The sequence below is a fragment of the Electrona antarctica genome (assembly GCF_951216825.1).
Source record: "Electrona antarctica genome assembly, chromosome: 4".
Lineage (NCBI taxonomy): Eukaryota > Metazoa > Chordata > Actinopteri > Myctophiformes > Myctophidae > Electrona > Electrona antarctica.
This window is the reverse complement of record NC_136809.1, coordinates 20,110,961-20,138,581: the sequence shown is the minus strand read 5'-3', so window position 1 is coordinate 20,138,581 and position 27,621 is coordinate 20,110,961. Positions and strand designations below refer to the sequence as shown.

Below are 27,621 nucleotides of genomic sequence, written 5' to 3'. Positions count from 1 at the left end.
AAACTACTATACACATTACAGTATAGTTGAGAGTGAAAATACATGAAAGTTTGCAAGAATCTGTTGTTGTGTCCCTAGTCTCGCGTTACCAGACTGTTGCCTCCGCAATTTCCAAATGCTTCCATCATACAGTCTGGAGCAACGGAAGAGCTATGAGTAAAATATAAAGCGGAAGTGGAGCCTCCTCCCCATTTCCGTTTCGTTTTTACAGTCGCGCACATCTATCCTAATAATATAAATAGAAATCATCTAAGAATATATAGCTTGCTGCTTAGCAGAAAAGGAAATAAAAAAATAAAATGTAAAGATAATATATATATATATATATTTTTTTTTTTTTCGTGAACGGAAATGGCAGCTTCCTTACTCTGAATTTATATTATTCAACATTCATGCTGCATCTGACCCCAGACAGTTGGTGTGGCAAAGTGTTGGTTGCCATCCTTGGAGTCCCGTTACTATAGTGTGGCTAATCGAATGGGAAAGGATTAATCTACAGTATACTGCTCTGTACAGGTTGTCTCTATGGAACTGTATTACCATCCTGAATTCAGTGTCAGAAGATGATTAGTGGGATACTTTGGCTGCCTAGTTGGCTATATATTTGTAGTATTCAACCTTTATTTATTTAACAGATCATTTAGTAATGGACTAATTATTTGTAGAGTGATGCATTGTATGATGAATGCTACTCATTATGATCAGCTCATGCTGCGGTGCAGTGTAGCTTTTGTCAGAGACCTACTTGGAGACATACAGTACTAATGCAATAACTGCCTTTTACAGTGTGGCAAATTGTTATTGATTCAAAACCTGTGACTCTGAAAATTGTGAGGGCATGGGTTGGGCCTACTACGGGGGGGGTGGGGGGGGGGGTGGGTGTGTGGGTGTGGGGGTGTGTGTGGGTGTGTGTGCTCTGAATAAATGGCTCTATATTAGGACCCTGTGTCGCTGTATGTATCAGGAGGGAACTAGTTGTTCCAGCAGTAGAGACAGCCTGGATTAGACAGGCTACTGTTTAATAGATTACAAGGGAACATGGCGGCCCATCGATTGCCTCCACTCCTCTCCCAAGAATTCATCAGAGTAGGGTTACAGCACCAGACAAAACAGGATCACTTGCCAGACTTGCGTGTGTGTGTGTGTGTGATGCGCTAGACCTCTTGGAGATGGAATGCTGAGGTGGAGCGCAACACCTACCATCAGCTCCCAGTACTTACCGCACGACATCAAGCCCTGCTCCTCATACGCTGAGTTAGCGTTGCCCGTGATCGAACCCATGACCTTGCAGTCGAATGGCGAGTGCTCTACCGACTGAGCTACCCGGACAAGACTGGAGTCCGGTAGACTCATAAATATAGGCTTTGTCCTGTTGTCCATCCGTCCTGTTGTCCATCCGTCCTGTTGTCCATCCGTCTATCAATCTATACATCCATCCATACATCCATGATGCTCCATTTATCCATCCACCCCTTTCTCTAGCGTTACAGTTTTGATAGTTTACTTTGGATTCATTGTTTACAGTGAATCATGTGTTTGGTGGCTAGACAGGATTTGACTCCCTGCGATGTTTACTTTCACACTGCTATATCACCGTGGTCGTTTCTGTTATGTACCTCACGCTGCAGGATTCTCACACTCATGGTCCACGTGCTGGCTCAGCTTGATGTACAAGACACACGCCTGTTGGCTGGTGTAGCCGTCTGGGCACCCAGCCTGACAGTGTGTTGTGGGTTCGAGTCCAGATCACAATGACCTTTGATGCGTGTCACCTCCCCAGCCCCAATTCCTGTCAAACTACTGTAATCTATCAAAGGCAAAAAGCAAAGAAGAAGATACAAGCATATGTCTACAGTATATAGGCAGGCCCAGAACAGAGGGAACTCTTTGATGTTTTGTTATGGTGTCTGATAGGGCTGTCACAATTGCACATTTAAGTTGACTAGTGTTAGGCCATAGCCAAATTAGGCCATAGCCACTTGACCTCATCACATTTGGGAAAGAGGCTATGGCCGTTTTTAGCCCAAGGAGTGTTTTCCGTGCAAAACTAATGGTTGAATGGATTAGAATCATGAATTATTTTGGGTCAAATCTTCTGGCCTATAGCGTGTCCCAGGACCCACCGATGCTCATTTGAATGAATGAGTCCCAGGGAAATGATGCGTCCTAACCCATTGTTGTTTGACTCGCCCCTATTTATTCATGTATGTTGACAAAATAATGACAATGTATCTGGTTAGTCTTTTTGGAATTAACTACATCTCTGAAACAGGACGCAGAACTAAAAACATCACTGCCTTTTGCTGATGCCTGTCATTAGGGTTGGGATTCGTTAGGATTTTAACGGTTCCGGATCCTTCCCGGATCCATCTTAACGGTTCCGGTTCCTAACGGTTCCCTTAACGGATCCTAATATTTTTTCCCCCTTTTTTCTGACATAGATTATGCTTATATTATAACTAACCTAACCAAGTACATAATAAACACAAATACTTCAATTATTGAAAATGCACTTTACAATTATTAGGTGGCACTATTATTTAAACTTCACCACCACCAGCTAGACACCACAACAATATCATTGTTGCAATTTGTACTGTATATTGCAATTTGTACTGTATATTAAATATAGCCTACAGTACACATTGCAATAAAGATATGGTTGTGGTGACAAATGTCTTTAATGTTCAGATTAATTTAATATGAAGGACCCCTTACCCTAATGGAAACAAGCCATAGTGCTTTCTTGGATTATTTAATCCTTTTAGCAGACCTTGTATTGAACTGTAGGCTACGTTAGTAATCAATCTATGGAGGTATATATGCACCTAAACGCTGGGCTCTCAACAGCCACGTGATTAATTTAGAGCCAAACTAGAAAAAGTGCCCTTCTGGGCACAGGTCTCCACCAGGAGGATAGGACTGTGTGAGATGTTTGGCAAAATGTTTAGGATTAATATAAACATGTTTTTGAGGCATTTTGTTCCAAAAATGTGTTTTGCAAAAATCAACCTGTTGGTGGCGCTATAACAGGCCAATGTGAAAAGGGTGGGATATATTCCTCAGCCTAGTAAGAAAATGTGTGAAAGATTTCACGTAAATTGCATGCTGCGTTCATGATTTGAGGCTTTTGTTCAAAACGGGGCAATCTTGCAAACTGTGAAAGCCAATTATAGCCAATTAGGATGGAATATGAAATATCGGACAGATCCGACTTGAGCACATGACCATAGAGATACTGTGTAACGATTTGTGAGATTTTTGGACAGAATCTGGAGGAGTAATATCAAAAAATATGTTTCACAAAAGTCGGCCTCCTGGTGGCGCTATAAAAGGCAGATGCAGAAAATGCAGGTCAAAGGTTTGTCCTTGGCCTCTAGGGAGTGTGCATGCAACGTATCACGCAGATCGGTGCAGTTTTAGGTAAAACATTTGAAAAGCTGCCTCATGGTGGCGCTATAACAGGCCGTTCTGGACAATGTGGGGCAGAGCTTCATCGTTGGCATCCAGGGAGTGTGTGTGCAAAGTTTGGCATTGATCGGGCCAACAGTGCCGGAGATTAGCTGGTAACGGACGGACGGACGGACGGACGGACGGACGGACGGACGGAAGGAAGGACACACACACACACGGACGGAGTGCAAAACATACTCTCTCCCCATGCCTTCGGCCTGGTGGAGACAACAAAAGCAGTTGAGTTGCTTATAAGTGCAGACAAATTGATTTGGCTCTATACTATAGTTAACGTGATTCATAAAATATCAGACAGAAAGACGTCGAGTCATTGGCGTTCTAAATTAACACCATTAACAACAGTTGTACAATACGCCTAATGAAAAGCTCTGTAGACGACAGTAGTTTTTATTTTCTATTACGTTACTAGCCTGGGGAAAGTGAACGAGCCTTATCATCCTCGTCCCCCGCCGGCTGTGGTTGAGCTGCGGGGAGTGCAGGCACGGCTTTCCGCATGGCTCACAAACGCGATGTGTCTAGATTATTCTCGTGAGTTGTGGACTCGTGTAGGCATATTGCTTTTGAGATGTTTCCTCAATGTGGACGTGGTGCAAAACTGCAACTGGTACAAGTTGCAACAACCTTTGCAGCCAGGGAACTATAGCATCGCATTTATTGCACTTGCGTGCTCAGCCTCAGTATTAGTAATTTCCCTCTGTTAACTCTTTGAGAGTTTCAAGGATTTCTATATAGTTTGTAGACTTCTCTATGGCAGAATGGCGTTTTTGAATGATTTATTGAAAATTCTCTGTTGTGAATGTGTGACAACGAAAGACCTTCAGAGAAAGCTTGACTTGTCTGCTTCCAGGAAAGAAATGAACTGAGTTGATAAAATATTTAGTTCTTGTGTTGGAAGCCATTTAAAAGAGCCTGCATTTACACTGTTTTCCGTTTCTAGGACAACCAAAAAAAGTTATGCCCGGTTGAAGTTTTATTTTCTAAATAACTTTTTTTCTGCTGGGCGTACATAGCCATGCAATATCTCATTTTAAAGGGTGAGTTGTCTAGTTCAATTAAAATAAAATAAAAAGTTTCTCACATGTACCACTGTAGATATTTTGCCATCTATAAATAGCATGGTCAGTCATGATCAATCTGACCTATCCAGCTAAAAGTCCCCATAGCTCTGAAATTGGAACATCATATAAACTCAATTCTTTTTTGGGGTAAAATTAGACATTCTAACGCACATTTTGATATATACCATGTTTACATAGTCTTACCAGTACCTTGTCTATTCATGCATGTATCTCAAAAACCTGTTATGAAGAAACACAGTTTTGATAAAAAACACATCCAAGGACATTGTTTTGATATGACTTGGTGCCCATGATATGTATCAAAATATAGACTTGAATGTATACTGTATTATAAAAAAGAAATTGAGTTATTACCATCTACCGTTACAGAGTAAATCACAGTTGAAACTTGCTTAGTCATATACAATAAACCTCACAATAGTGAACAAAATAGTCATGACAGGTCTAACTCATTGTAAAAGCGTCTTTTATTTTTTACGACTACTAACATAATAAAATGATAAATATTACAGAAAATAAATAGGCCTACATACAAAACAGTTACTCCTCCCCTAGCTCTGATCCATAGCTCTAAATGCGCATTTAGAGCTATGGATCAGAGCTACTCCTCCCAAATGTCCCCAAACCCAGTCCTTGACGGTGTGTGTGTGTGTGAGTTAACCTGACTCCGCCAGATGGGGCAGCAGAGAGTACACTGTGTTCCCCCCTCCTGCTCCCATCTGGGAACTCTCAGGCAGACTTGATGCCCGGCCACAAAACGGCCTGGCCAATCAGCAGCAGCTTCTAGCAACTTCTAGCAGCAGCTTCTAGCTTCTAGCTGCTGCTGATTGGCCAGGCCGTTTTGTGGCCGGGCATCAAGTCTGCCTGAGAGTTCCCAGATGGGAGCAGGAGGGGGGAACCCAGTGTACTCTCTGCTGCCCCATCTGGCGGAGTCAGGTTATGTGTGAGTAGGCTAAATAAAAAAAACACCCAAAAACTGCCCCCCCCTGAAATGAATGAATGAATGAATGAATCCGGTTCAGTGTCGGAGAACGCCATCGCAGTCTTGACTCTTCATCCTCCTCCTCCTCCTCATCTGATGCCAGTTCTAAATATATAAAAAGAAATAAACATTTTAGCTGTAGTCAGTGCACGCTACTATTAGATGGCGTTTTACCCGGCTGCTGGCGATCAAATGATTTTATTGTGCAGTGTCTTTGTGGGCCGAGTCGTGGCATGAAAAATACAAATAGATGCTTGTATAAGTAGTATCACGATAAAATAATATGGCGATGTTAGAATGAAACACCAATGAGTGATCGCTGGTAATGTAGCTAGCTGCCCAGGGTATATCCAGCACCATTGCGTCGCAATCATCCAGCAACATTGGTACTGGCTATTGCCCGGGCTTGTGGCCCGGCCAATAGCCAGTACCATTTGTGCAGCGTTTGTTAGCAACTACTACTAGCCAACAGCCAGTGGAATGTGGTGACGCGATGGTGCTGGATATACGCTGGGCAGCTACATTACGCACGATCACTCATTGGTGGTGTCGTTCTAACGTCGCCATATTATTTTATCGTGATACTAATTATACAAACATCTATTTGTATGCCACGATGCCACGATTCGGCCCACAAAGACACAGTACAATACATTCATTTGATCAGATGTTTTTGTTAGCTACGTCGATCACCTATAGTACCGACCCTTGTTATATATTCTCCGACTATGCCTGTCACGATGACTAAACCAGTTAGATCTATCCATATATGGTTCTACCACATCTATCTGATATCAGCACTAGGTCGGCTCGGGCCAAATATAGGGATCGTCTTACTAGACATGTCATATTAGGGCATTTTCGAATACAATAAAATTACCTTTTAGCGAAGGCATCAGCCTTGGTGGTAACTCCGGTGGGGAGAAGAAAAAACATTGCACACGTGTAATCCGCGAGGGTGGATGTTGCAGCCCGGCCAACGGTCTGGGACTGGAGAATGCCACTGGACACGGATGGATAATTTTTCAGATTGTTTTTTTTGCGGCGACTGCAAACCTGGCTGAAAAACTCTTCCTCCAGTTCCCACCTCGGAGGAGTCAACCAACCCCCCTGTTCACTGGGGGCTGGGCGTCAGTTTCCAATAGGAAAGCATACACGTGTGTCACGTGACACGGGAATTCTGGGAAATGTAGTTGATATTTATGCTCGATACTCTATACAGAGGTGCGGACCGAATTAATTTATTGGTATTAATAAAAAAAGAGAACTACGGAAAATCACGTACAAGTCAGACAGACCTAATGCAAAACTCCACGTGTTTTCCAGTAGTAATCTGTCTAAGGGTTAACCACACTGGCTCCGCGGCGGTGACCGCCGACCGGTCACTGAATGCACAGAACAGTGGGCGTATCCTCCCCGACCCCACTCACTCACTCACTCATGTAGGTTGGGTGACGTCACCCCAGTAACTTGGCTCTGCTTGCATGCATGCACAGACACAGCGGAGCTAAATGACGACTGATGAGATCCGTTTGGGGAACCGTTAATAAAAAAACGATGGAACCGGCTCTGGATCCGCAATGTCGGAACCGGGTCTGAAATGGACCCGGTTCCGAATCCCAACCCTACCTGTCATTCATCTCTGGAGTCTTACACATACCTTTCTGTCCAGTTCAAATCTCTCCTGAAGACTTCCCCTGCACCCCTTAACTTTATTCCCTTTCTCCTGTTGATCCCAACAAATTAACAATTGATAAATACTAAACGCTGAATGGAATCTAATCACAAGCATTAACAATGAATAGTCACAAATATGTGATAAGGTTGGTGTTTTAAGAGCCAATATCAACCACCCACAGGTCATTATCACCCACCCACTCAGTAATACCCCACCCCAACCCCACCCCAATGATTGTCTGTATCTGATTTTGCAACTGTTTTTTAACCTTTGTCATTTCTTTTTACAGCTGAATCTAGAAGATCGATCCATAGTCATTAGAGACATTGTGCGACGAATGAATTCCAATGTAAGTGGGTCCTCATTGTCTCTCTCTCCTCTCACTCCTCTTTTATCCCTGTCACATGCTCAGTCTTGCCTCGCTCGGTTTCATCACGCTGTTCTTTTAGTTAGTTTAATTGCGTCAGGCATGACTGGAATATCATTACTGACCGACGCATACAGGCATCAAAGGAGCGTTAGCTGATGAAGACTGGAGTTACAGTGTTAAAATAAAATGTGTGTAATTCACATGGCATGCCGCTAATATTAAAATATTGGTACACCACCGAAAACAAGAGCTGAACATTTGCAATAATAAAGAAGTTGATGCTAGGTTTGAATAGAATGACAGCCGCATGACCCACGTCATAGGTGCTCAAAATAAGTAACTTGGGACATTTGAAGTCAAGTTTCATGTTGTGAGATTTGTCCTCTACATTTAAATTTGACTTACTATTAGGAGTATATCTCTTTGATACAGTGCATCGCTTAGCTTGCCTTCTTGTTGTCTGCTTGGTTTCCAGGACAACCAATGTGGTATTGTGACCAACATCGACATAGAGTGTGCAGTGAAACTGGTGGGGACCAACTGTGTGCTGTACCCAGTCAACAGCAAAGACCTCCAGCACATCTGGGTAAGAATGGATATGTGTGGAATTATGGTAGCCTACGATGAAGATCTGTACAAATTTCGAATGTACACGATTGAATTAATCAGCATGGCATGCTATTCATTTCAACAAACTATAGGTAATTACTAATTTCAAACCTTTTTCTTAAAACGTTTTATTTTTATTTAGTTAAATGTTTGGGAGAATTCGGCCCAAGGAGAGTTCTGGGCAATGGCAATAAAATAACATGCTCTAATATCAATAGAACTATTTGTAGTAGACATAAGAAGATGTGTTATTTAGTTTTTTGTATGTGAATAAAAACTCATCCCACTGTTGTGCTGTGTTCCTCAGTCTTTTATGTATGGCGACTATATAGCCTATGACTTCTGGCTGGGGAAAGTATACGACCTGACTAATCACATCATCCTCAAGCTGTCTAATGGAGCCAGGTAATCAGTGCGAGTATGTGCAAGTGGAGTATGTATGGTGGTGGTGGCATGCGTTATCATGAGCGAACGTCTTTGTTTGCGTCAGCATTGTCTTTCAAGAACAAGCGCATGAGAATGCTGGGTCTGTGGCTGTATATGGATCTGATGCATGGCTTGCGGTGTGCATGGGATGTGCACACAGACACACATGTGCCAGAAGCAGCATGTGTCAACCATACGCTCTCTCTCCTCCCTCCAGGTGCTCCATGAGTGTGGAGGACGGTGCCAAGCTGTACGATGTCTGTCCTCATGTCAGCGACTCGGTGCGTAGCCACAAGCTCTCATCTGTCCTCATGTAGGGCTGGCACGGTTACAAATTTGAGTTGACAATTAATTGTCACACAAATAATTGCAATTCATGATTGAATTGTGTTTTTTTGCATTGAACATTGGAATGTTACAATTTGAATTTCTGTTTGCCTTTTAGTCTTTGTAATCACAAATTGCACAGGGCAGATATGACAAATAACAAATATGCAAAGAAATCACTGACTCATTTAATATTTTTTATGTTTTTCTTTCCAAACAAATATACAAAATAGCAGAAATAGTTGATCTGCAAGCTTGTAGATCTGCTATTTTTGAAAAACGATTGACGATTATGCAAAACGACATAATTGTGATTAGGTGATTATGTAATAATTGTGACAGGCCTATCCTCATGTCAGAGACGTGTGTGCGTAGCCACACACACTCATCTGTCATATCCGCTGCAGGAGCTCGTACATCACCTCACCCCTCCCTCCTTGCTAAACAGCTGAGCTGTGTTCCACGGTCAGCTCAATTTCATAAAGGCTAAAGAACTGACACAAAGAGATGACATGGAATTGCCCAAATACAGTGTTTGTAAGACAGGAAATAGGGTTTCCTTAGTTTGGTTTGTTTTGTACATTCAGTAGTGCAAGAAGATTGCATTAATTTGTAAAAAATATAAAATTCAGTTACTGAACATTGATTCAATGCCTGAGCCTATTGACATGTATTATTGGTTCTTGTGTTGTTACCCAGGGTCTGTTCTTCGACGAGGCCTATGGTTTCTACCCAGGTCAGGTCCTAATTGGTCCTGCAAAAGTCTTCTCCAATGTGCTGTGGCTGTCGGGAGTCAAACCTGTCCTCAGCAAGAAGTGCAAGTTCAGGGTGGTGGTCGAGGAGGTAAAGCTGGTCACTAAATTTGTTCACTTTTCCGTCAGGAAATGAAGTAAACCTTTATCTGCTCAATGCACGACATTCAGTGTTCCTAGATAACTCTGCATCTTTGTTCTTGAATGCTGTGCTCCTCTTGACAGGTCAAGGTGGTTGAGCTGAAGGTGACGTGGATTACCAAAAGCTACTCCCCCAAAGGTTCAGACAGTGTCTATCCCCCTTCCTCCACCATAACACAGGAAAACCTCTCCAGGTTGGACTTAACCATTATTCTATTCATTCACATGCATAAATAATACATTATAGCTAGTAGCCATTATATTCATAGATATACATATGCCTGTTATATTCAGGTTGGGCGATGGGACGAATATATCGGCAAACGCCAAATATCTTTATTAGGCGATTTTCTCAGATTTTTTTAATTTATTTCGCAAATTTGAATACTCAGCCTTATTGAAAATCCAACTCTTAAAATGTAACCCAATTAACCTGTACAGCGGAGTAAAGTGTTGTACAAAATATGAATTAATTTTGTCCAGCAAACTCGCAGCAACAGCTGTGTGTGCATGGTGGGGCGGCTATTATAGGGAGTGGAAACCCCCTCCCTTTGGAATGGTTTGCCCCAGCAGCATTGGGGAAGCATTGGTTATGTTTACGTCAATCCAATGCACACTGCTGTCTCATGTATTATTATACACACAAACATGGTGTCAGAAGACTAGACCCCAACGTAGATTAAGTGGAAGAGTACCGTGCTTCACTGCAGGACCCGTGTACATATTGCTTTTATAGTGTGAATATATCATCAATCTGCGATTTGGGGGCAGACCATGGCTGAAATTTTGGCATATCGCCCAACCTTAATACATGTACATTTTGATATCTCCCACTGGGAGGAGACCCCGGGGCAGACCAAGGACCAGATGCGGGGAGGGAGGGGGGTTTCTATCTCCACACTGGCTTTGGAACGCCTCGGGATTCCCCAGGAGTAAATTGTAATGTTGCTCTGAAAAGGGAAGTCTGGAAGTCTCTGTTGGAACTATAGATTGATGGGTGGATAAATGCTTTATTTTGTACCTTAACTGTTTAATTCCTTAAACGTAGCATTATTTCAATAGTTGTGAATTGAGCTTGAGACACATCTAACCTCAACAAATATGGTTGAACACGATCTCACTAACGTTAAGTGCATGTTGTTGTTGTCTGCAGGGTGAGGAGACTAGGGTACTATGACCATACCCAGAGGCAGCTGGGAGAGAGGGCGCTCTATGTCTTCCCCGCTAAGGGAGATGCCACACGCATCACCTGCGAAGGACCTGAAGGTGCTCCTATCTTGCCTGAAGACCCAGTGGCCAGGAAGGTGTGTGTGTGTTTGTAGCAATAAGCGTGTTTGTGGTAAAGCAGGTTTGATTTATTTGTGTCATTGTGTCAACTCTAATTTGGTAGTGGATGAAATTGTGAAATTAAGGCCCTTGCTACACGAGGACGTCGCGGGCTGTTCCCCGCCTAAGTTTGTGAACGATATAAAACTTTACTGCGTCTACATTGCGGTTATGTTAATTATGTACGATGTCTACACGAGACCGGTAAACTGCTTCGTTTTCAATAGAAAGTTGTAGTACACATGGCCGGCCTGTAGATGGCCACCCAAAAAGTCTGTCTCACTCACACTCTCCAACAGACATCCTCAGCCACGCTCCAAAAGTGCAAAAGTGGCAGCACCTGTCACTCATTAGTAGGCTAATCACTCTGTGAAGAGTGCATATGTTTCTCCACAACGGACGTTTTCGCTTCTAAACCCTTGCTTTTCCCTGTGTGTCACTCGGCAATAAGGTGAAACTAGAACACGCAGCACCCCTCTCTCTCTCTCTCTCCCCCTCTCTCGTGCGCACTGCTGCTGTGACTGTGAGACTGACACAGACGCGGTCAATAATATATAGCATAAATAATAGGCCAAATATAACACTTTCCCTCTATCTGTGATCAGCTCCTCACACACATAACTCTTCTCTCGTGCATGCACGCCTGCTCAATCTCAGCAACTGTTTGCGTAAATATGTATACATTTTTCCCGATCGGGGGTGTTTTCTGTTCTCCAAAAATAGCTCCTCTACAAGCTCATGCATGCGGGCTGCAGATCGGCTATTTTTGGATAAGAGATTTATAGACATTATGTGCAAATATAAAATAGCTGTGATACTTATATGTAAGTGGTTATGGTGAAATAAACCATTAACACTGGTTAGTTTGGAGGGGGTGAGGGGACTATGACATCACCGTTTCAGCAAATTAGGCGGCATTTGCTATACACACGGAGACGTGAAAGTCGCGTCTCCAAACTTTCCCACTCTGGAAGGTAGTTTCAAAATTAGCCGTTTAAGTCCCCCAAAACGCCGTCTCCGTGTGACAAAAAGGGCAGATCGGCTAATTACTTGCCCGAGAAACACCGAAATCGTCCTCATCTGGATGGCCCCTAAATTGTGTGGTTTGTTTTCAACAAGCATTTTTTGCTCCAACCATTCGCCGTGTCTCATGCAGAAGCAAACGGACGATTGCAATGCTACAGGAATATTGGTGGCAGAATCATCGATGGTTGTTTGCATGACGCCTGCTATTTCACAGACTGTAAACACCGGCCTTTTTGAGTTAGTTGATTGTGGGTGCGTCTGTTCCTCCTGCAGTTGAAAAGAATGTTCAAGAAGGATTCAGGGAAAAAGACTGAGAATGCTGACCCACAAAGTGCCAATCAACACTCTGCAGAGAAACCAGAGGGTAGGCACGCACGCGCACGCACACACACACACACACACACACACACACACACACACACACACACACACACACACACACACACACACACACACACACCTACAGTCTACACATTGCCTTAACAGAAGACAATTAGACATTTCGGCCTAAGGGTGGCACCAGTAGCTGAGAACTTGATAGCTCTGTGAAAAGAAGTCTTACTCATAGGATTATTAAAGTTCCGGTGATAAATGAGGCCAAGCTCATTGCAGTGGGAAGTGAGTAATTGGAAATGATGCTGAAGTGCAGCAACATGAGCACTTGAACAACTTTTAATACCTGAGCAAAATAAGGAATTCATTTGTATCTCTCAAGATAAAAAAAGAAATGCTTAAACATTGAGAGCTGGGAGAGAAAGTTAATCTTTATTTATTATTTCCTTGAGGGAGCCTGTAAGCTAAATGCTTATTTATACCCTGTGGCGTGCATGAATGTGTCACGTGTCCAAAATTGCAGATCTACAAGTTCACAATGGGTCACAAGGCTTTATGATTTGTAGATTAGCTATCTTTGGCCAGGCTTAACAGTTCATTCAGCAGTTCCTGTGTACCTTGTGTTTTCTGCTTTGATGTGAAACACTTTATACAGTATATGAGGGAAAAGCTAACTGTTTTTTGTATTATTATTATTTGACCAACCCATTCCCAAAGTAATCTGTTCTATAGAGAATCTACAAGCTCATAGCTTGTAGGTCTGCTATTTTTGAAAAATCGAAGAACGACTGACATAGAAACATATCTTTTTCAGAAAACTGTCAGGATGTAGAAGACATTATTTAGAATCTGATCTCAGGTCAAAATGGGTTAAGCCTAACACACACTCCGCTTCTCTCTCTTTCCTATTGTTACCCCTACCTCCAGCGGCTCACAAATCGGTGCAGACAGAGTCCTCCTATCCCAACAACAACAACGGTCCAGTGGAATCCATCGTTCAAAACCCCAAAGATTCTCAAAACCCTGCTGATGGCTGGACCGAGTCCGGGGAGCAGGATGCCGATGACGAAGCTGCAGAAGACACAGACGACACAAGGTCTCTTTGAAGTTTTATAGGCTTTTCTGTTATGTCATCTGTCAAGGAGATGTTTTTGCCTCTTCTTTCCTGTCTGCTGGCAGACTTTCTAGCAGTTGTGAATGGATTTGGACAAGACCTTGGCGAGGCAAAAAACGATTAACTTTTCATCCAATCAGTGAAGGGGGCCTGTGTCCGTGGGTATGGCCAAGTAATTTTGGTCTCGATTGTGACCTTCCCATCAGAATCCACACATCTGCCTATCCATGTTATTTTGTTCACAGGCTGAATTTGTACGTGATGACATAATTTGATGGCACAGTGTGTCAGAATGGAGAACACCTGATCTAATTTTGCACAAGGAATCAATGTACTGTATCTAAACATGTTTATTTAATTGATTGTAGAGATATGACTGATTATTACATTTTGACTTGACCTTAACCTTTTTAACTTAAAGTTAAAGTTAATATCTCTTCAAGCGAAGCCTACTGATTATTTGCTCCCAAGTTTCATGACAATTTGGCCATTCATTCTCAAGTTATTTCTCTAACAGAAAAACAAACAATGGATTAAAACATAACTCAATTTGGAAGAATTTTGACATGTTGTAACTGTGCTTCTAACCCCACCCTTAGCTCCTTGACCTCCTCGGCCAGCTCCACGGCCTCCTCTCAGAGTGGCGGTCTGGGAACTAACCGTAAGAAGAGCATCCCGCTATCCATCCGCAACCTGAAGAGAAAGCACAAGAAGAAGAGGACTAAATTCTCTCGCGAGTTCAAGCCCGGAGACAGGTTGGTAAAGGTTCATGTGGAATGGTCTGTTTGTGTCAGACTCGTCCTTTTCTATTATTTTCTTTATCTTCTATCTCAGTGGTTCAATCTCAACCTGTGGGTTGAGGAGCAGGGGTTGAGGGGGTGGGAGAAAGCAAAAATATAGAGGTAAGATGGAATCTATCTTACCTCTATCTTTTACTTTCTCTCCATCTTTCACTCTGTCCTTGGTGTATAAAAGGACAGTCTGTGAGGTGTTGATTCTGTACTGCATTCTGAACCTGGTGACCTCCACACACAGACAGCCTTTTAGTGCTGACCTCCTAATGGTGTAACATCCTCAACCTTTGGCTAGAGAGGCACACACACACACACACACACACACACACACACACACACACACACACACACTCTCTCAACACGCCTTCCATTTTTGATTCTTACCCTCTGACCTGTGCACATGCACAGTACACCCAGATCCATCCATCTTTGTCCATTGCTTTCTGTCTGGATTGCAGACACTCCATCCCTTCTCTTCTTAGTCTGTGTAAATAGTCAGACCTTCGCATGAGCACACCGCTCCTTCCAACTGTAATGCATTTCAGCGTTTCCAAAGATTTTACTCGTAAAAAATTGAATAATGGTGATGCAGGCATCATTTTATTTGGCTCAAATATATTTATTTCATTTGATCGGCTTGGTCTCTGACTTGAATCTAAATTTAGGGGGAAATCATGTCACTGTCAACCATGTAAACACTATAATTAACACCCTCTCTGATGTATTTACTCTGAAGATGGTGTTGCTTGCACATAAACATGCCCACAGGGAGCATAATTATAGTTGCCGTTTACGCCATGTGATTTGTGGGAACTGCCCACTCTAGTTGAGAAGATTTCAAAACACAATAATGTTCCCCAAATCATCATATTTCCAATAATATATCCACCCATCATAACTCTATAATTATTTTCATTAACTAGCAAGGGTGTGCATGTGCGTGTTGTGTTCCTTCAGGGTGGCAGTGGAGGTGGTGTCCACCAAGACGTCAGCAGATGTGATGTGGAAGGATGGTCGGGTGGAGAAGGGAATCCGATCAAACACCCTCATCCCCATCCAGCACCTGGACAGTCATGAGTTCTGTCCCGGGGACTTTGTCGTTGACAAGCGACGTAAGATTAAACCCTATTTTCAAAATGTTGAAGAATTTAACTTTTTTGCAAGTGCATAAATAACAGCAAGTTTTACTTTTCTCATTGATTATAAACGTGTTCATTTCAGTCATCGTATTGGGGTATTGTATAAAATAATGTCTAATGAGATTGAATTCATTGTATCATTGTTTACTTAGAATCTTGGTTCATGGATTGTTTGAGTGTACATACAGTAACTGTTTGTGTTGTGCAAGACATCGTATATCCCATGCCAGTCCCTGAGGATTGTGAAGTGATGGCTTATCTAGGCCACCTATCTTCAGCCACCTACTGCCAGTGCCTACAGTATCTAGGCCATTTCCTGAACATATACCAAGTTTATGCATGTGTGAAATGGACAGGAAGTGTGGGGATTTACTTTCAAGCCGTATGTCCTTTAGTAAATGTATGTTGTTTGCCTCTTCATAGATGATATTTAGACATTATTTTCTTTTTTTGTGGCTTTCGTCTTTTTTTTTATATTTGAGCGGTGCCTCCGCTCCATTACGGAGCTATGTCTGTCCGTACACTACAGTACAAGCCCTGGGCCGTTCCTGGGGATCTGGATGTTCCGGGGACCCCCCTGGGACCCCCACATGGTAACTCTGTCATTTCTCGACCGCTTCCTGACGTGCGTCAGCTTGCCGGAAACGGAACGGCCCTCTGGGTGAAATGTCTTAGTCCACCCTGGTACTTTGGAGAAGAGCGTCTGCTAAAGGCCTGCATTCATTACAATTGTAAATTGTGTGTTCCAGCTCAAGCCTCCCAAGACCCAGCAGTGTATGGTGTGATCCAGTCTGGTGATCACAAGGGCAGGACGTGTGCTGTGAAGTGGATCAAACTCAACTCCTCCAGTGACGACGTGGAGGTCAGTCGTGTGTGTTTGTGTGTGTGTGTGTGTTCTGTCCACCTGTCCTAACGGTTGTGTAATGAGAGAGAGAGAGAGAGCCAGCTTGTATGGATGTACCTACGCGCATGTCGGGGAGGTTAGTGAGTGCAAGCAAAAAATTATGGTTACCATAGCAACATGGCTCTTATTTGCCATTAGGGGAAACATTGTCGTTATGCTTCGATACCTGGCTATTGTATGTTGTTCAAGGTTATAGATGTTCTACTGATATTGCATGCACCAGTCATCACACTAGGTAATCTATCCTAAAGGCAAATGTTAAATTCATGGACAAAAAATGTATTATGGGCCTGGGCCATGGCTCAGTGGTCCAGGCACCTTGGCTGGCAATCCAGTCTGGCAGTGTGCCGCGGGTTCGACTCCCGATCCCGACGGCCTTTACTGCATGTCTTCCCCCCCATCTTTCGCCCCATTTCCTGTCAGCCTACTGTCTGTCCCTCCATAAAATATATAAAATAAAGGCGAAAGCCACAAAAAAATATGTCTGTGTGTGGAGGTCACCAGGTTCAGAATGCAGTACAGAATCAACACCTTATTTTCTGACTTTTTCTATTTTTAATCCCAGGTCATAGGCGAGGAGGAGGATGTGAGTGTTTACGACATCGCGGACCACCCAGACTTCCACTTCCGTACCACGGACATTGTCATCAGAATATGGAACTCTGAGAACGGACAGAACGGACAGACCAACGACTGTGAAAATGAGGTGAAATGTCAAATAGGGTCGTCGAATAAATAATCGAACCTTGAACAATCACAGACTTTATTATTATTAGACTTATCAAACACATTCAATGTATTGTTTGGTTTTGTTTGTGCCAGACATCGGTAGGCCAGGTCTCCAGGGTGGACGTGAGCAGCAAAGTGGAGGTCGTGTGGGCTGACAACTCCATGACCATCGTCCTACCACAGGTAACCATGGGATCCATTTCAAATTGATGAAGGAAGATAGTGCACGCACAACCGTGGCCCAGGTGCAAGACAAGCAGAAATATCAACAGAGTCCGCAGTACACTGGTGATGCTGAAAAGGCTCCTCTGAAGTTGTATTGCTCGTCAACGTTTCGATCTTCATCAGAACATACATATCATACATATTCATGAGCTTTTTCGGCATCACCAGTGTGCAGACTCTGTTCTAGTTTTATCTATTTTAAATTTAACTTCACTTACAGACTGTGGACTGTCTGAGCAAATTGCATGTCAAATAATATTAATAAGACCTGAGGCTATAGGGCATAGCAGTGGGTGTGGACTTCTGGTTCCACTGAAAAATCCCACAAATGTGAATGTGTCAATAACATGTTCTGTTCAATATTGGTATGTGTACTATGTTTAAAATCATCATCATTGCCGTCTCCCCCTGTCCATGCACACAGCACCTATACAACGTGGAGTCAGAGATCGAGGAAACAGACTATGACTCAGTGGAGGAGACCAGCAGCGGTCTGTCTACCGAGGAGTGGGAGGACGAAAGTGATAGCTGGGAGACGGACAACGGTCTCACCACGGAAGACGACAGTCGTGTCAACAAAAACATAGACGGCTCCGCTACGGCAACCCCAGCCCCCACACCCACGGGCACTTCAGATTACATCATCCCACCGGAGGAGGGCAGCAAATTGTTTCCCACCACCCCGGGAGAAGAAGGAGAAGGATCCGCGGTTGGTGGTTGCGTCTGCCCGGAGAACACCCCGGCCCTGGGAGGGCCTTCCGATGGGGCCGAGAAGACCGGCAAGGAGGGCATGGCACGTGGCATCAGGGAGCTGAAGGAGGCGTTGAAAATCCTGGAGAGTCTGAAGAATATGACGGTGGAACAACTGTGGACCGGCGGTTCACCCACCTCCCCCACCTCCATCGAACCTGCATCATCCGCCGCCAACGTAGCGAGCCCGGCGACACCCGCCGCGCCTGAGAAACCCACCAAGGAGAAGCGCTTCCTGGACGACATGAAGAAGCTCCAGGAGAACCTGAGGAAGACGCTGGACAACGTGGCCATCGTAGAGGAGGACAAGATGGAGGCCGTGGTGGGGAGTCCAGGCAGTAGTGCGGCAGCAGGAGCAGAGGTTTGTGATTTTCTTGAAGAAAATCACGAAACGTCATCCAATGTGGGTCTTAAGGGAAGGAGAACAGAGTTTTGTCCCCTGGGGATTATGTCTGTCCACCATTGATGTTCTGTCATGTTTAGTTGGAGAAAATCCGGTCGTTTAATATGCAAAATCGATTTGGACCCCGGGCGTTTAAAAGGAACATGGTGGCTATTTGCAGCAGGCTTTTATTTATTTGGTAGACTGATCTATTTAAGGTAGAGCTACTATTTGGAAATATACGGTAAGTAATTAGGGATGGGAATTATCAATTAATGCATTTATTGACTTATTGATAGTTTTGATAAGCTTATCGATCGATTAACCGGTTAGTTTATAAGCTGCGTTTGTTTGTTTTTTAAATCTGAGAATCTTAATTTCCCTCAATGTCTAACATAAAGATCTACACTTTGCTGATATACAGAAAGAATACAAAAGGCATATTATATTCCTTAATTAAATAGTTATTTGACCATTTGCGATACAGGGCCAGGCAATGGCATCTTTGTATGAGAAATTGAATTAAATCAAAAGTGCACTTAAATCAAAAGTGCACTGTCTTGTCTGTCACATCACATGCAAAAGCAGAGACATTTCGATTAATTCGATTAGTTATTAACTGTTATGTTTAATTGACTAATTTCTTAACGCCGATTAATCAATTAGCTATTAACATCCCTAGTAAGTATTGTAAGAATACATGATTTTATCCTAAACGGTTGGTAATGCTCTCCATACTCTTCTGCTATGTACCCTTTTCACAGCACTGAGCAGACATAAACGGTAATAATTTTGACCTTAAGCTGTGATGACTCTTCTGATGCATCAAAATGTCTGCCGTGAAAAGGGTCTGTAGAGAAATGTTGACAGTTGTCGGACCACACGTTTACAGCACTAGTGGCATACATGGCCGTTATTGTGAGCATGCAGAGTTGCGGACATATCGCATTATTTACATTATCGTAGAATCTATCACCATGCTGTTGTAGTGATGTTTAGTAATTCTATAGGTCACGTGAGCTACCGATACAGATGTCACTACGCCGGCTAACAACTGTGGCTCTGACAAAAGTTAAAAGATCGTTACAATTTCCGATTTAAAATGTAATTATTATCTGGATTATCTGAAACTATATATAAACTGCCATAGGAAGTAAGCATATGAATAAATGACCAATAATACCAGATTTGATATCTTCACTACGCCTTTGTAAAGCTTAGATAGCGAACACTACCAAAAGGTAATTTGTTGACCAATTACAGTATAATGTTCTCACTATCGGTCATGCCAACTCTTTTAGGCAGAGCGAGCTGGGGAAGAGCAACCCCAGCCGGACCCCCAGACACCAGTGGGTGGTCCCGAGTGGCCCAGTGAGACACCAGTACTGTGCCAGGGGAGCGGGGGGAAACCTGGAGTCACTTTCACCAGTGCAAGGGGAGAGGTGTTCTCTGTGCTGGACTGGTCACCAGGTAAGAGAATCACACTTGTGTGAAGTGAGGGGTGCCCAGGCATGTTGATGTTGCGAAAAATGTATTACAAGATGTTTATTTATTATATCGGCGAGATGATGTCTTATGTTGTCATTTACTGCCCTAAAACATTAAAGTCTACAGACTTGGCTGTCAACAAATTGCATCATAACAACCCTAAACAAACATTAAAGTCCATAGACTTGGCTGCAACATGACGCAATTTCTTAAAGATATTGGAAATTGGAAATGCTCCGGTAAAGTAAAATGACCTCAAAATTGTACGGAGTACAGTACGTACTACGTACCTAAGTAAATGTACTTAGTTATTTTCCACCACTGCTTTTTATTCAAGTCCTTGCATCATGACCTCTTACTGACCACTGCTGTGACTAAATGTGACTGGTCACAACAACACGGGCTGATCTGATCTACGCCAGCCTCCTGCAAAGTGAAACGGAAAGCCTTGGTTATGCTGACGAGAGCCACAGAAGTGGTTGGCACATCACAACAATGACATCAATCTGCCATTACTGCTTCAACAGAAATCTCATCTGCGTCTGTTTTCATTCGTTTATTTGTAATTAGAGATTCTGTCTGGCAATTTGTCTCCGTTTAAAGTGACCCTGTGATGGCATCTGTCTCTGAAGGCACATTTCTGTTCTTTTGGAAGCAGCTCCCAATATGTTTCCTCATATCTTATGAATCATCACATCAACACATTCCTATTCCATAACTGTATCTCTCAGACTGTCTTCCAGCCTTAAGCCTAATTTACAGTATGCTTCAGCGACAAAGTCGTGCGATGTGGCTTCTGAACTGAACCATACCACTAGACATGAATGCATTGCATTGCATAAACCGCTAATAAATGTCAACTTTGACGAGTGTCCTCACAAACGTATTGTCAACTGACACTTATTTTCAGAACTATAGCAAAGCATAAATCAGGCTTGCGCGCACAAACACACACACACACACACTCTCTCTCTCTCTCTCTCACACGCACAAACAGTATATGTAAATTACCATATATTTCTATTGCTGTTCCATAAACATGATCTCTTGTATTGTTTTTCCACAGACACGCACACTTTTAAGAAGATGGAGTTCCAGCCAGCGGAGGCTAAGAAGTTCTTCAGCACAGTGAGGAAAGAGATGGCTCTGTTGGCTACCTCTCTGCCTGACGGCATCATGGTCAAAACCTTTGAAGATCGCATGGTATGATGGCCATCAACAAATGAACACACGAGCAAAAAGTATTGTCGGCATAAGAGTTTCCCAAAAGCACATTTCTCTACAATACTAAATACAAATACAAAGCCTCTCTCCTCCCATCTGTCGCTCCTGGTTCTATTCTTCGATCCTTGAACCTCAATTTAAATAAATCATTCTCCTACAATAACTTAGAACTTCTACGTCTATATATTATATTATGTTTTTGTGATCATACATAATGTCCATACAATAAAGAACTTCTATGTCTAACAAGCTCATAAAAATACTAACATTTAATTCCCCGTCTTCTCTGTACAGGATATATTCTCTGCTCTGATCAAAGGTCCAACCCGCACACCATACGAGGACGGCTTGTTCCTGTTTGACATCCAGCTGCCCAACATCTACCCTGCTGTACCGCCTCTCTTCCGCTACCTGTCCCAGTGCAGCGGGCGCCTCAACCCCAACCTCTACGACAACGGCAAGGTCTGCGTCAGTCTCCTGGGCACCTGGATTGGCAAGGTGAGTTTGGTTTTGCCTGTTGTTGCAACTCACTTAAAGCCTCACTCACTTGTGCATTTTGAGAACAAAGTGCAATTCTTTTCTCCTCCTGAAATTGCATTTGGCTAAATGTGACATACCATTATCCACCACTATCCTACAGTATACTGTATGACAATTAGCCCTTCGCTAAGTCCCTCCCCAATCTGTCCTTGTCCAATAGGCACGTTAGCAGCGAAGAGACGGTCAAGCTGTCCTTTGAGATGCATGTTAAATGACGGGATTTCTCCATATAAATAATCATTTCAGAAGCAAAACCTTCAAAATGTCTTCTAAATCTATTCAACCAGGCCTGCAGTAGGCTATGCATTGGGCAAATGTGCATGACATTATTTAAATAAACTAGAAATATGAGGAAATCAACTTTTAACAACCGCCGGAGTTTTCATGTTGCATCAGTTGGGTGTGTCAGTTGTGTACCTTTCCTGACGTTAAGCCGTGTAAATGTTCAACAACACAGCCATGCAAAATAACATTGACAGTTGACACTATGAGGCGGCGAAAGCTTGACCTGCATAGCAACAGTTGCTAAACTATTTGGATTGACATTGGACAATAGTTTTTTTGGGGTGGGATTTAGCAAAGGGCTAATTGTCCTGGAGATTCAAGCTGTTTCGCTAGAATCACCAGGACAACCTATTTACCTATTTATATGGTGATGTGATCCACAGGGTAATGAAAGATGGACCAGCAAGTCTAGCCTTCTGCAGGTTCTTATCTCCATACAAGGTGAGTCAAAAAGGTCAAAGATCATAACTAAAACAAAGTCAACATTTCTTTTCCCATGTTATTTTTGACCTGGAGGAAATTCTGCTTTGTCGTTTGTTTTGTTTTTTCATCATTATTGTACAAATTAATGTAGATCAACTAAACTTTCGATGGTACCATGCTTTATAGAAATTGTAGTAATTCTAATATATAATTTTCCCACAGGCCTGATCCTCGTCAACGAGCCCTACTACAACGAGGCGGGCTTCGACAGCGACCGAGGGCTGCAGGAAGGCTACGAGAACAGCCGCTGCTATAACGAGATGGCCCTGATCAAGATGGTCCAGTCCATGACCCAACTCCTGCAGTCCCCCATCGAGGTCTTCAGCCAGGAGATCCAGGAGCACTTCTCCACAAGTGGCTGGCGGCTCGTCCACCGCCTAGACGCCTGGTTGGAGCTTCACGAGGCTTCAGAGAGGGGATCTGCGCCCCTGCCCTCCTCTAAGTCTCAGTCCTCCAGAGACAGACCCCCATCGGTGGAATCCCTGGATGAACAGGTGACCCTTGGCTCCGAGTCATCGGTGCAGGCCATAGCTGAAAGCAGCCCTAATAAACCCCGGGTTAATGATGTGATTGGAAGCTGTATTTTGGAGGAGGAGCTGGAGGACTCGGGTTTGAGCCCTTCCACCACTGCGGTCTCTGGTCAAGAGCTGAGCCAGAACTCTGACTGCGATGGGGCGGCGGCCAACACCTCCTCCGGAGCCGAGACCGGCAGCGTCTCTACAGCTGGCCCGGCGGCACGCGGTGTGGTGGTGTCGGACCCTGGTTCGGCGGGAGCAGGAAGCCAGCAGCCGGCGGTGCGACCAAAGAAGCGGAGAAAGAGTTACCGGAGTTTCCTTCCCGAGCGCAGTGGCTACCCGGACATTGGTTTCCCCCTCTTCCCGCTCTCCAAGGGCTTCATGAAGAGCGTCCAAAGTGTGCTGACACAGTACCGCGCCGCACTGGTCGCTGCCGGCATCACTGAGCACACAGAGGACAAGTAAGTGCCTCCCCCTCCCCCCCACAGCAACGGTTTACCCACTTCACCCTTTGTAACCTTTCTGCTCTTTTCATCTGACTTCCTACTCTTAAACGCATTATCCTCCTCAATCCACTGAGGTCTTGATACTCTACTCTACTGGGTCCTGCCATCTCTCTCTGGTCCATTGCACCGCTCATCAGAGATGTACTGTGTGCCCAGTACTGCCTGAGCCTCTGCTAATTTCTCCGCCCCATATCTATGCTCAGATCCTTTTTACCCTCCCCATTTCGTTCCCCTAGTGCTTTTTTAGCTACTACCCAACCTCGGATCCCCCTTTTTACCTGCCTCGGCACAAATCAACACCACGGGGCAGGAGAACAGCATAGCACTTTACATCAGAAGAACAGTGAACAGTGTTTTGCTGTGGATATGTGACCTGGTTACGTGTCTCTCCTTCAATGTTGCTACAGAAGCCAGATGTACTTGTGGGAATAGTGGATTGGATATTGGACACGTATCGAGAGCCGACACATTAGAGGGCATGGATGCGTTAAGCATGTGGACACTTGCCCCTGGAAGTGGAACTGGAGTCTTGTTTGGAAGTTGTGTTTTGACTTTGGGGTGTAGAGAAAAACGCAGAACACAACAGACCATTTAAACTAAACGGTGCCATTGACTCCTCAATCCCTTATCTTGCCTCCAGCGGTCGACCACAAGATGGGTGTTGATGGCAACACATATCTGTCTGCTTTGTCAATCAGACCGCAAAAAAGAAATCCAACGCAGACTTTGTTATGACTTTGCGTGGTACGCACACAGATGCACACGTAGACATGCACACGCAAATGGGCATCCTACACACACTGCTGTTCTGATGGCTGTATCGCCCTGCACTACAGTATACTAATGGACAATCTGGTCTGGCAGAGGCCATAGAAACTGTAGGTCGGGAAGATTTGTTTTCCTCTTTCCTTTTCCTTTTTTCAAGTAGATGTTACTAGTTGTACGATCTCCACTCTTTTCTCTCTCGCTCTATTTCTCTCTCCCTTTCTCTTTTTACACACGCACGCACGCATACGCACACACATGCGCACGCCACATACTCATACAAATATCTGAATGTTTAAAACTGCCTCCCATGACTGCTACATCACTTTGTGGTCCACACCCCGTGCCCCTAACCCATATACACCCCCCCCTCCTCCTCCATCCACTTGGCCGGTTGCACGCACTGAACCACGCAGCGATCATTGAGTGACAAAGTTTACATAATCATCACCTCTGGAGGTCAGGGTGGGTCGTGATGAAGCTCTTAATCAAACAAGACTAGAACAGGAGCAGAGGGCTCCACTGTCGGCCCCTCTCCTCGTGTCCACAGTACTCCTTGTAGACCCGTTTAGAACCTCTCCCTCTGCTGTATAGCTCCGAGATGAGGTCCTACGTAGGGTGCCGGGCAGAACGGCGACCGGTGGCCAATATTGTTGATTCTTTACCAAAAAAAAGAATCAACAGTATTGGCCACCGTTCGCCGGAGTCGCATTCTGCCGGCACCCTACACAGTGAAACCTCATCTTGGAGCTCTGCAGCGGAGGGAGAGGTCCGATTGGAGCTATGGCTCCATGCTGCTTAAGGTCGGCTCTAGAAACCTACACAAGGCTGCACCGCTTCTGTAGGCTAACATTTCCTCTTGACTCAATTAAGATCACGATACGCGATGCGGGCAAGTTCACGTTTGTGCAAGTTTAGGATAGGATGGCCACTAGGTTTCACCAGTGATCCTCCAGAGCTGTCCCCCTATCCTCCACTAGGTTGTCCCCCATTCTTGAGTTCCGCCATCGTTAACGGAAGTGGACCCACATCACTGCAAATGACACGATTTCAAAAACTAAAAAAAACAAAAAAAAAACAGATACAGCATCCATTCCGTAATCTCATCTTGACATGTTGCCTTACTTGAATTGTTCTTGTTAACTGATCTCAGACCATCATATAAAGAGCTGCTTGCGCCATGCTTTAGACATTTCTTACACATACACACATACAGTACACACACGCTACGCTCGGCTATACTACACCCTATTCCAGTGTTTTCTCCAAGCAGAGTTCTTTTTTTTTTAGTACAGAACTTTGATCTGTTTTTACTTCCCATGACGATTCTTGAGTCTGTCTGTAAAGAGACTCTGATAATGTAACTGAACCCAGATCTGTATTGAAGATAAACCTCTGTCCCACACCCCTCCAAGATAACTGGAAAAGTCTTACAGTACACTTAAGTCATATTGTATTCAGCCCTTCCATGCACGTGCAGTTAATTAAATAATTCACTATAGAAGTTTGATGCTGAAGTTGTTTTGATGTGTTTCCAGGTGTTCCGTTTATTACGGCTGCATTTTGTTTGCCCTGACTGAAGCACACTAATAACTGTCTAGCCCCCCCGAATGGGAACTGCTAAAGCCACAGAATAAGTTTAGTTACCCATTTTGAACCCTAATTCCCTTGTTGGGGGACCAGTGTGAATTTGTTTTGAATTCATTTTCCAGCTATAACAAAATTTGCCTTTGCAGAAACGCCTCTAAAAAGACAACCTTTTTTTAGAATCAACAAGTTAAAAGATGTTACACAGCACTCATGTTCAGATGTTCCTAGCCTATAACCTTTTATTACTTACGCCATAAAGTAGTGTTTTTGGTTGCATTTTCTCGTGAAAGGCTACTTTTTCCAAGTTGGCGAGCTGTTCTCTGCTTGCGTGTTGCGCGATGTTTCTGTCCTGCAAAGTACTGTGAATCAACTTGCTGCGACCTAATTTAAAACTTATGGATTTGATAGTGCTTCCTGGGTAATCATAATAATATGTTAACATCCATAAGTAACAGCCTAGCCAGAACATAATACTGCTGTTTTGCCACTTATTGTGATTATAATATGAAATACAGGTCAGTCAGACCCCCTTGTGCTTGCTTTATCTGTGAAATAAAAGGAGAGTTGTCTCTCTAGCATTTTACTTGAACAAAGATCCTTAAGAGTGTTTTGAATGAGATAGTACATTGTGCCATTGTGAGGGAGTGAGAGCCAAAACTAAAGTTGTGATGTGAAGAAAGAACATATTAATGAGGGTGCATTGATTTTGTCTGTTACATTGTTCCGCTCACCCTCCCAACTATGTCTATTTTTTAAACTTCCATTGCAATACCATTCATTGCAGTCAGTCTTCCATGACTGCCCCTCTTCCTGATTTTCTTTTGTTGTGTGCTCGTCATGGGCTGCTCTAACTACTGCATGTAGCCTTATTTTGTTGCGTCCTTGTCACTTCCTGATGTTTGTCACTCACCCAGTGCTCGATCCATGAAGGAGGAGTGTATTCTCTCTTGAGCCCAAATTTGTACTTTACAGTATGAATGTGCTGCTTGACGGTTTTATTTTCAGCAAGCGACACAGCCGTACAAAGTATAATTTAGCCATTACAGTCAGGGGCCTAAAACATGGTCACTGCTTGGTCTAATCGATTAGAGTTGGTGACCACCGCAACATGATTGCCATGTGCCACACATAAATCTTTAAACCCTCTTTCTTAACAAAGACAGAAAATGTAAACCTGATTAGCTCTCGGAAACAACATGCAGAGGGAGATCAAGCACATGAAGCTATGTACAATTTTCTGTGTGTGTATATTATTCAGATCTAACCATTATTATTGTTATTGCAAGATTTATTTTATAGCCAAAGCATGTAACATGTTGCTTTAAGACAAGACACAAGACTTGACTGTATGATGTCTACATTTCCACAGTGGCCTGTTATTGATATATTAAAAAAAGTAACTGATGAAGTTGATTTGTAGCCTGATTCCCTCTGTACAGAAGTCATGACTATATAAATATATAAATACATATATATTTAACTGAAACCTGAGTCATAAGTAGTCATGTGAATGCTTGGGGCATAAATGTATAAAAATGAGTGTGTGTAATATTGTACCCTTTCTTTTCCTTTTCTTTTTTTACAGTTTACTTTTGTTGCATTCAGACTGTATAAATTGATGCATTAAACTTTGCAAGCAGTATGATAATACCACTGTGGCTTTTA

The 27,621-nt window shown here is 43.5% G+C and overlaps 1 protein-coding gene across 2 annotated transcripts in view; it reads left to right on the top strand.

Annotated features, from left to right (window-relative positions):
* ube2o (ubiquitin-conjugating enzyme E2O) overlaps positions 1–27,606 on the top strand; it is a 40,496-nt gene extending 12,890 nt beyond the window's left edge. Inside the window, exons 2-21 of one of the 2 annotated variants that reach the window (XM_079498600.1) lie at positions 7,503–7,562; positions 8,059–8,169; positions 8,500–8,597; positions 8,836–8,899; positions 9,645–9,788; positions 9,923–10,032; positions 10,992–11,142; positions 12,464–12,554; positions 13,451–13,619; positions 14,237–14,392; positions 15,389–15,543; positions 16,320–16,432; positions 17,040–17,180; positions 17,297–17,386; positions 17,853–18,539; positions 19,862–20,030; positions 21,115–21,251; positions 21,567–21,770; positions 22,481–22,538; positions 22,743–27,606. In XM_079498600.1, the coding sequence (XP_079354726.1) occupies positions 7,503–7,562; positions 8,059–8,169; positions 8,500–8,597; positions 8,836–8,899; positions 9,645–9,788; positions 9,923–10,032; positions 10,992–11,142; positions 12,464–12,554; positions 13,451–13,619; positions 14,237–14,392; positions 15,389–15,543; positions 16,320–16,432; positions 17,040–17,180; positions 17,297–17,386; positions 17,853–18,539; positions 19,862–20,030; positions 21,115–21,251; positions 21,567–21,770; positions 22,481–22,538; positions 22,743–23,560 (3,726 nt within the window). In that variant the 3' untranslated portion in view covers positions 23,561–27,606. Of the gene's footprint in view, positions 1–7,502; positions 7,563–8,058; positions 8,170–8,499; positions 8,598–8,835; positions 8,900–9,644; positions 9,789–9,922; positions 10,033–10,991; positions 11,143–12,463; positions 12,555–13,450; positions 13,620–14,236; positions 14,393–15,388; positions 15,544–16,319; positions 16,433–17,039; positions 17,181–17,296; positions 17,387–17,852; positions 18,582–19,861; positions 20,031–21,114; positions 21,252–21,566; positions 21,771–22,480; positions 22,539–22,742 lie in introns of both variants that reach the window. The other variant, XM_079498599.1, reaches the window with a different exon arrangement.
* Positions 27,607–27,621: the final 15 nt, after the last annotated feature.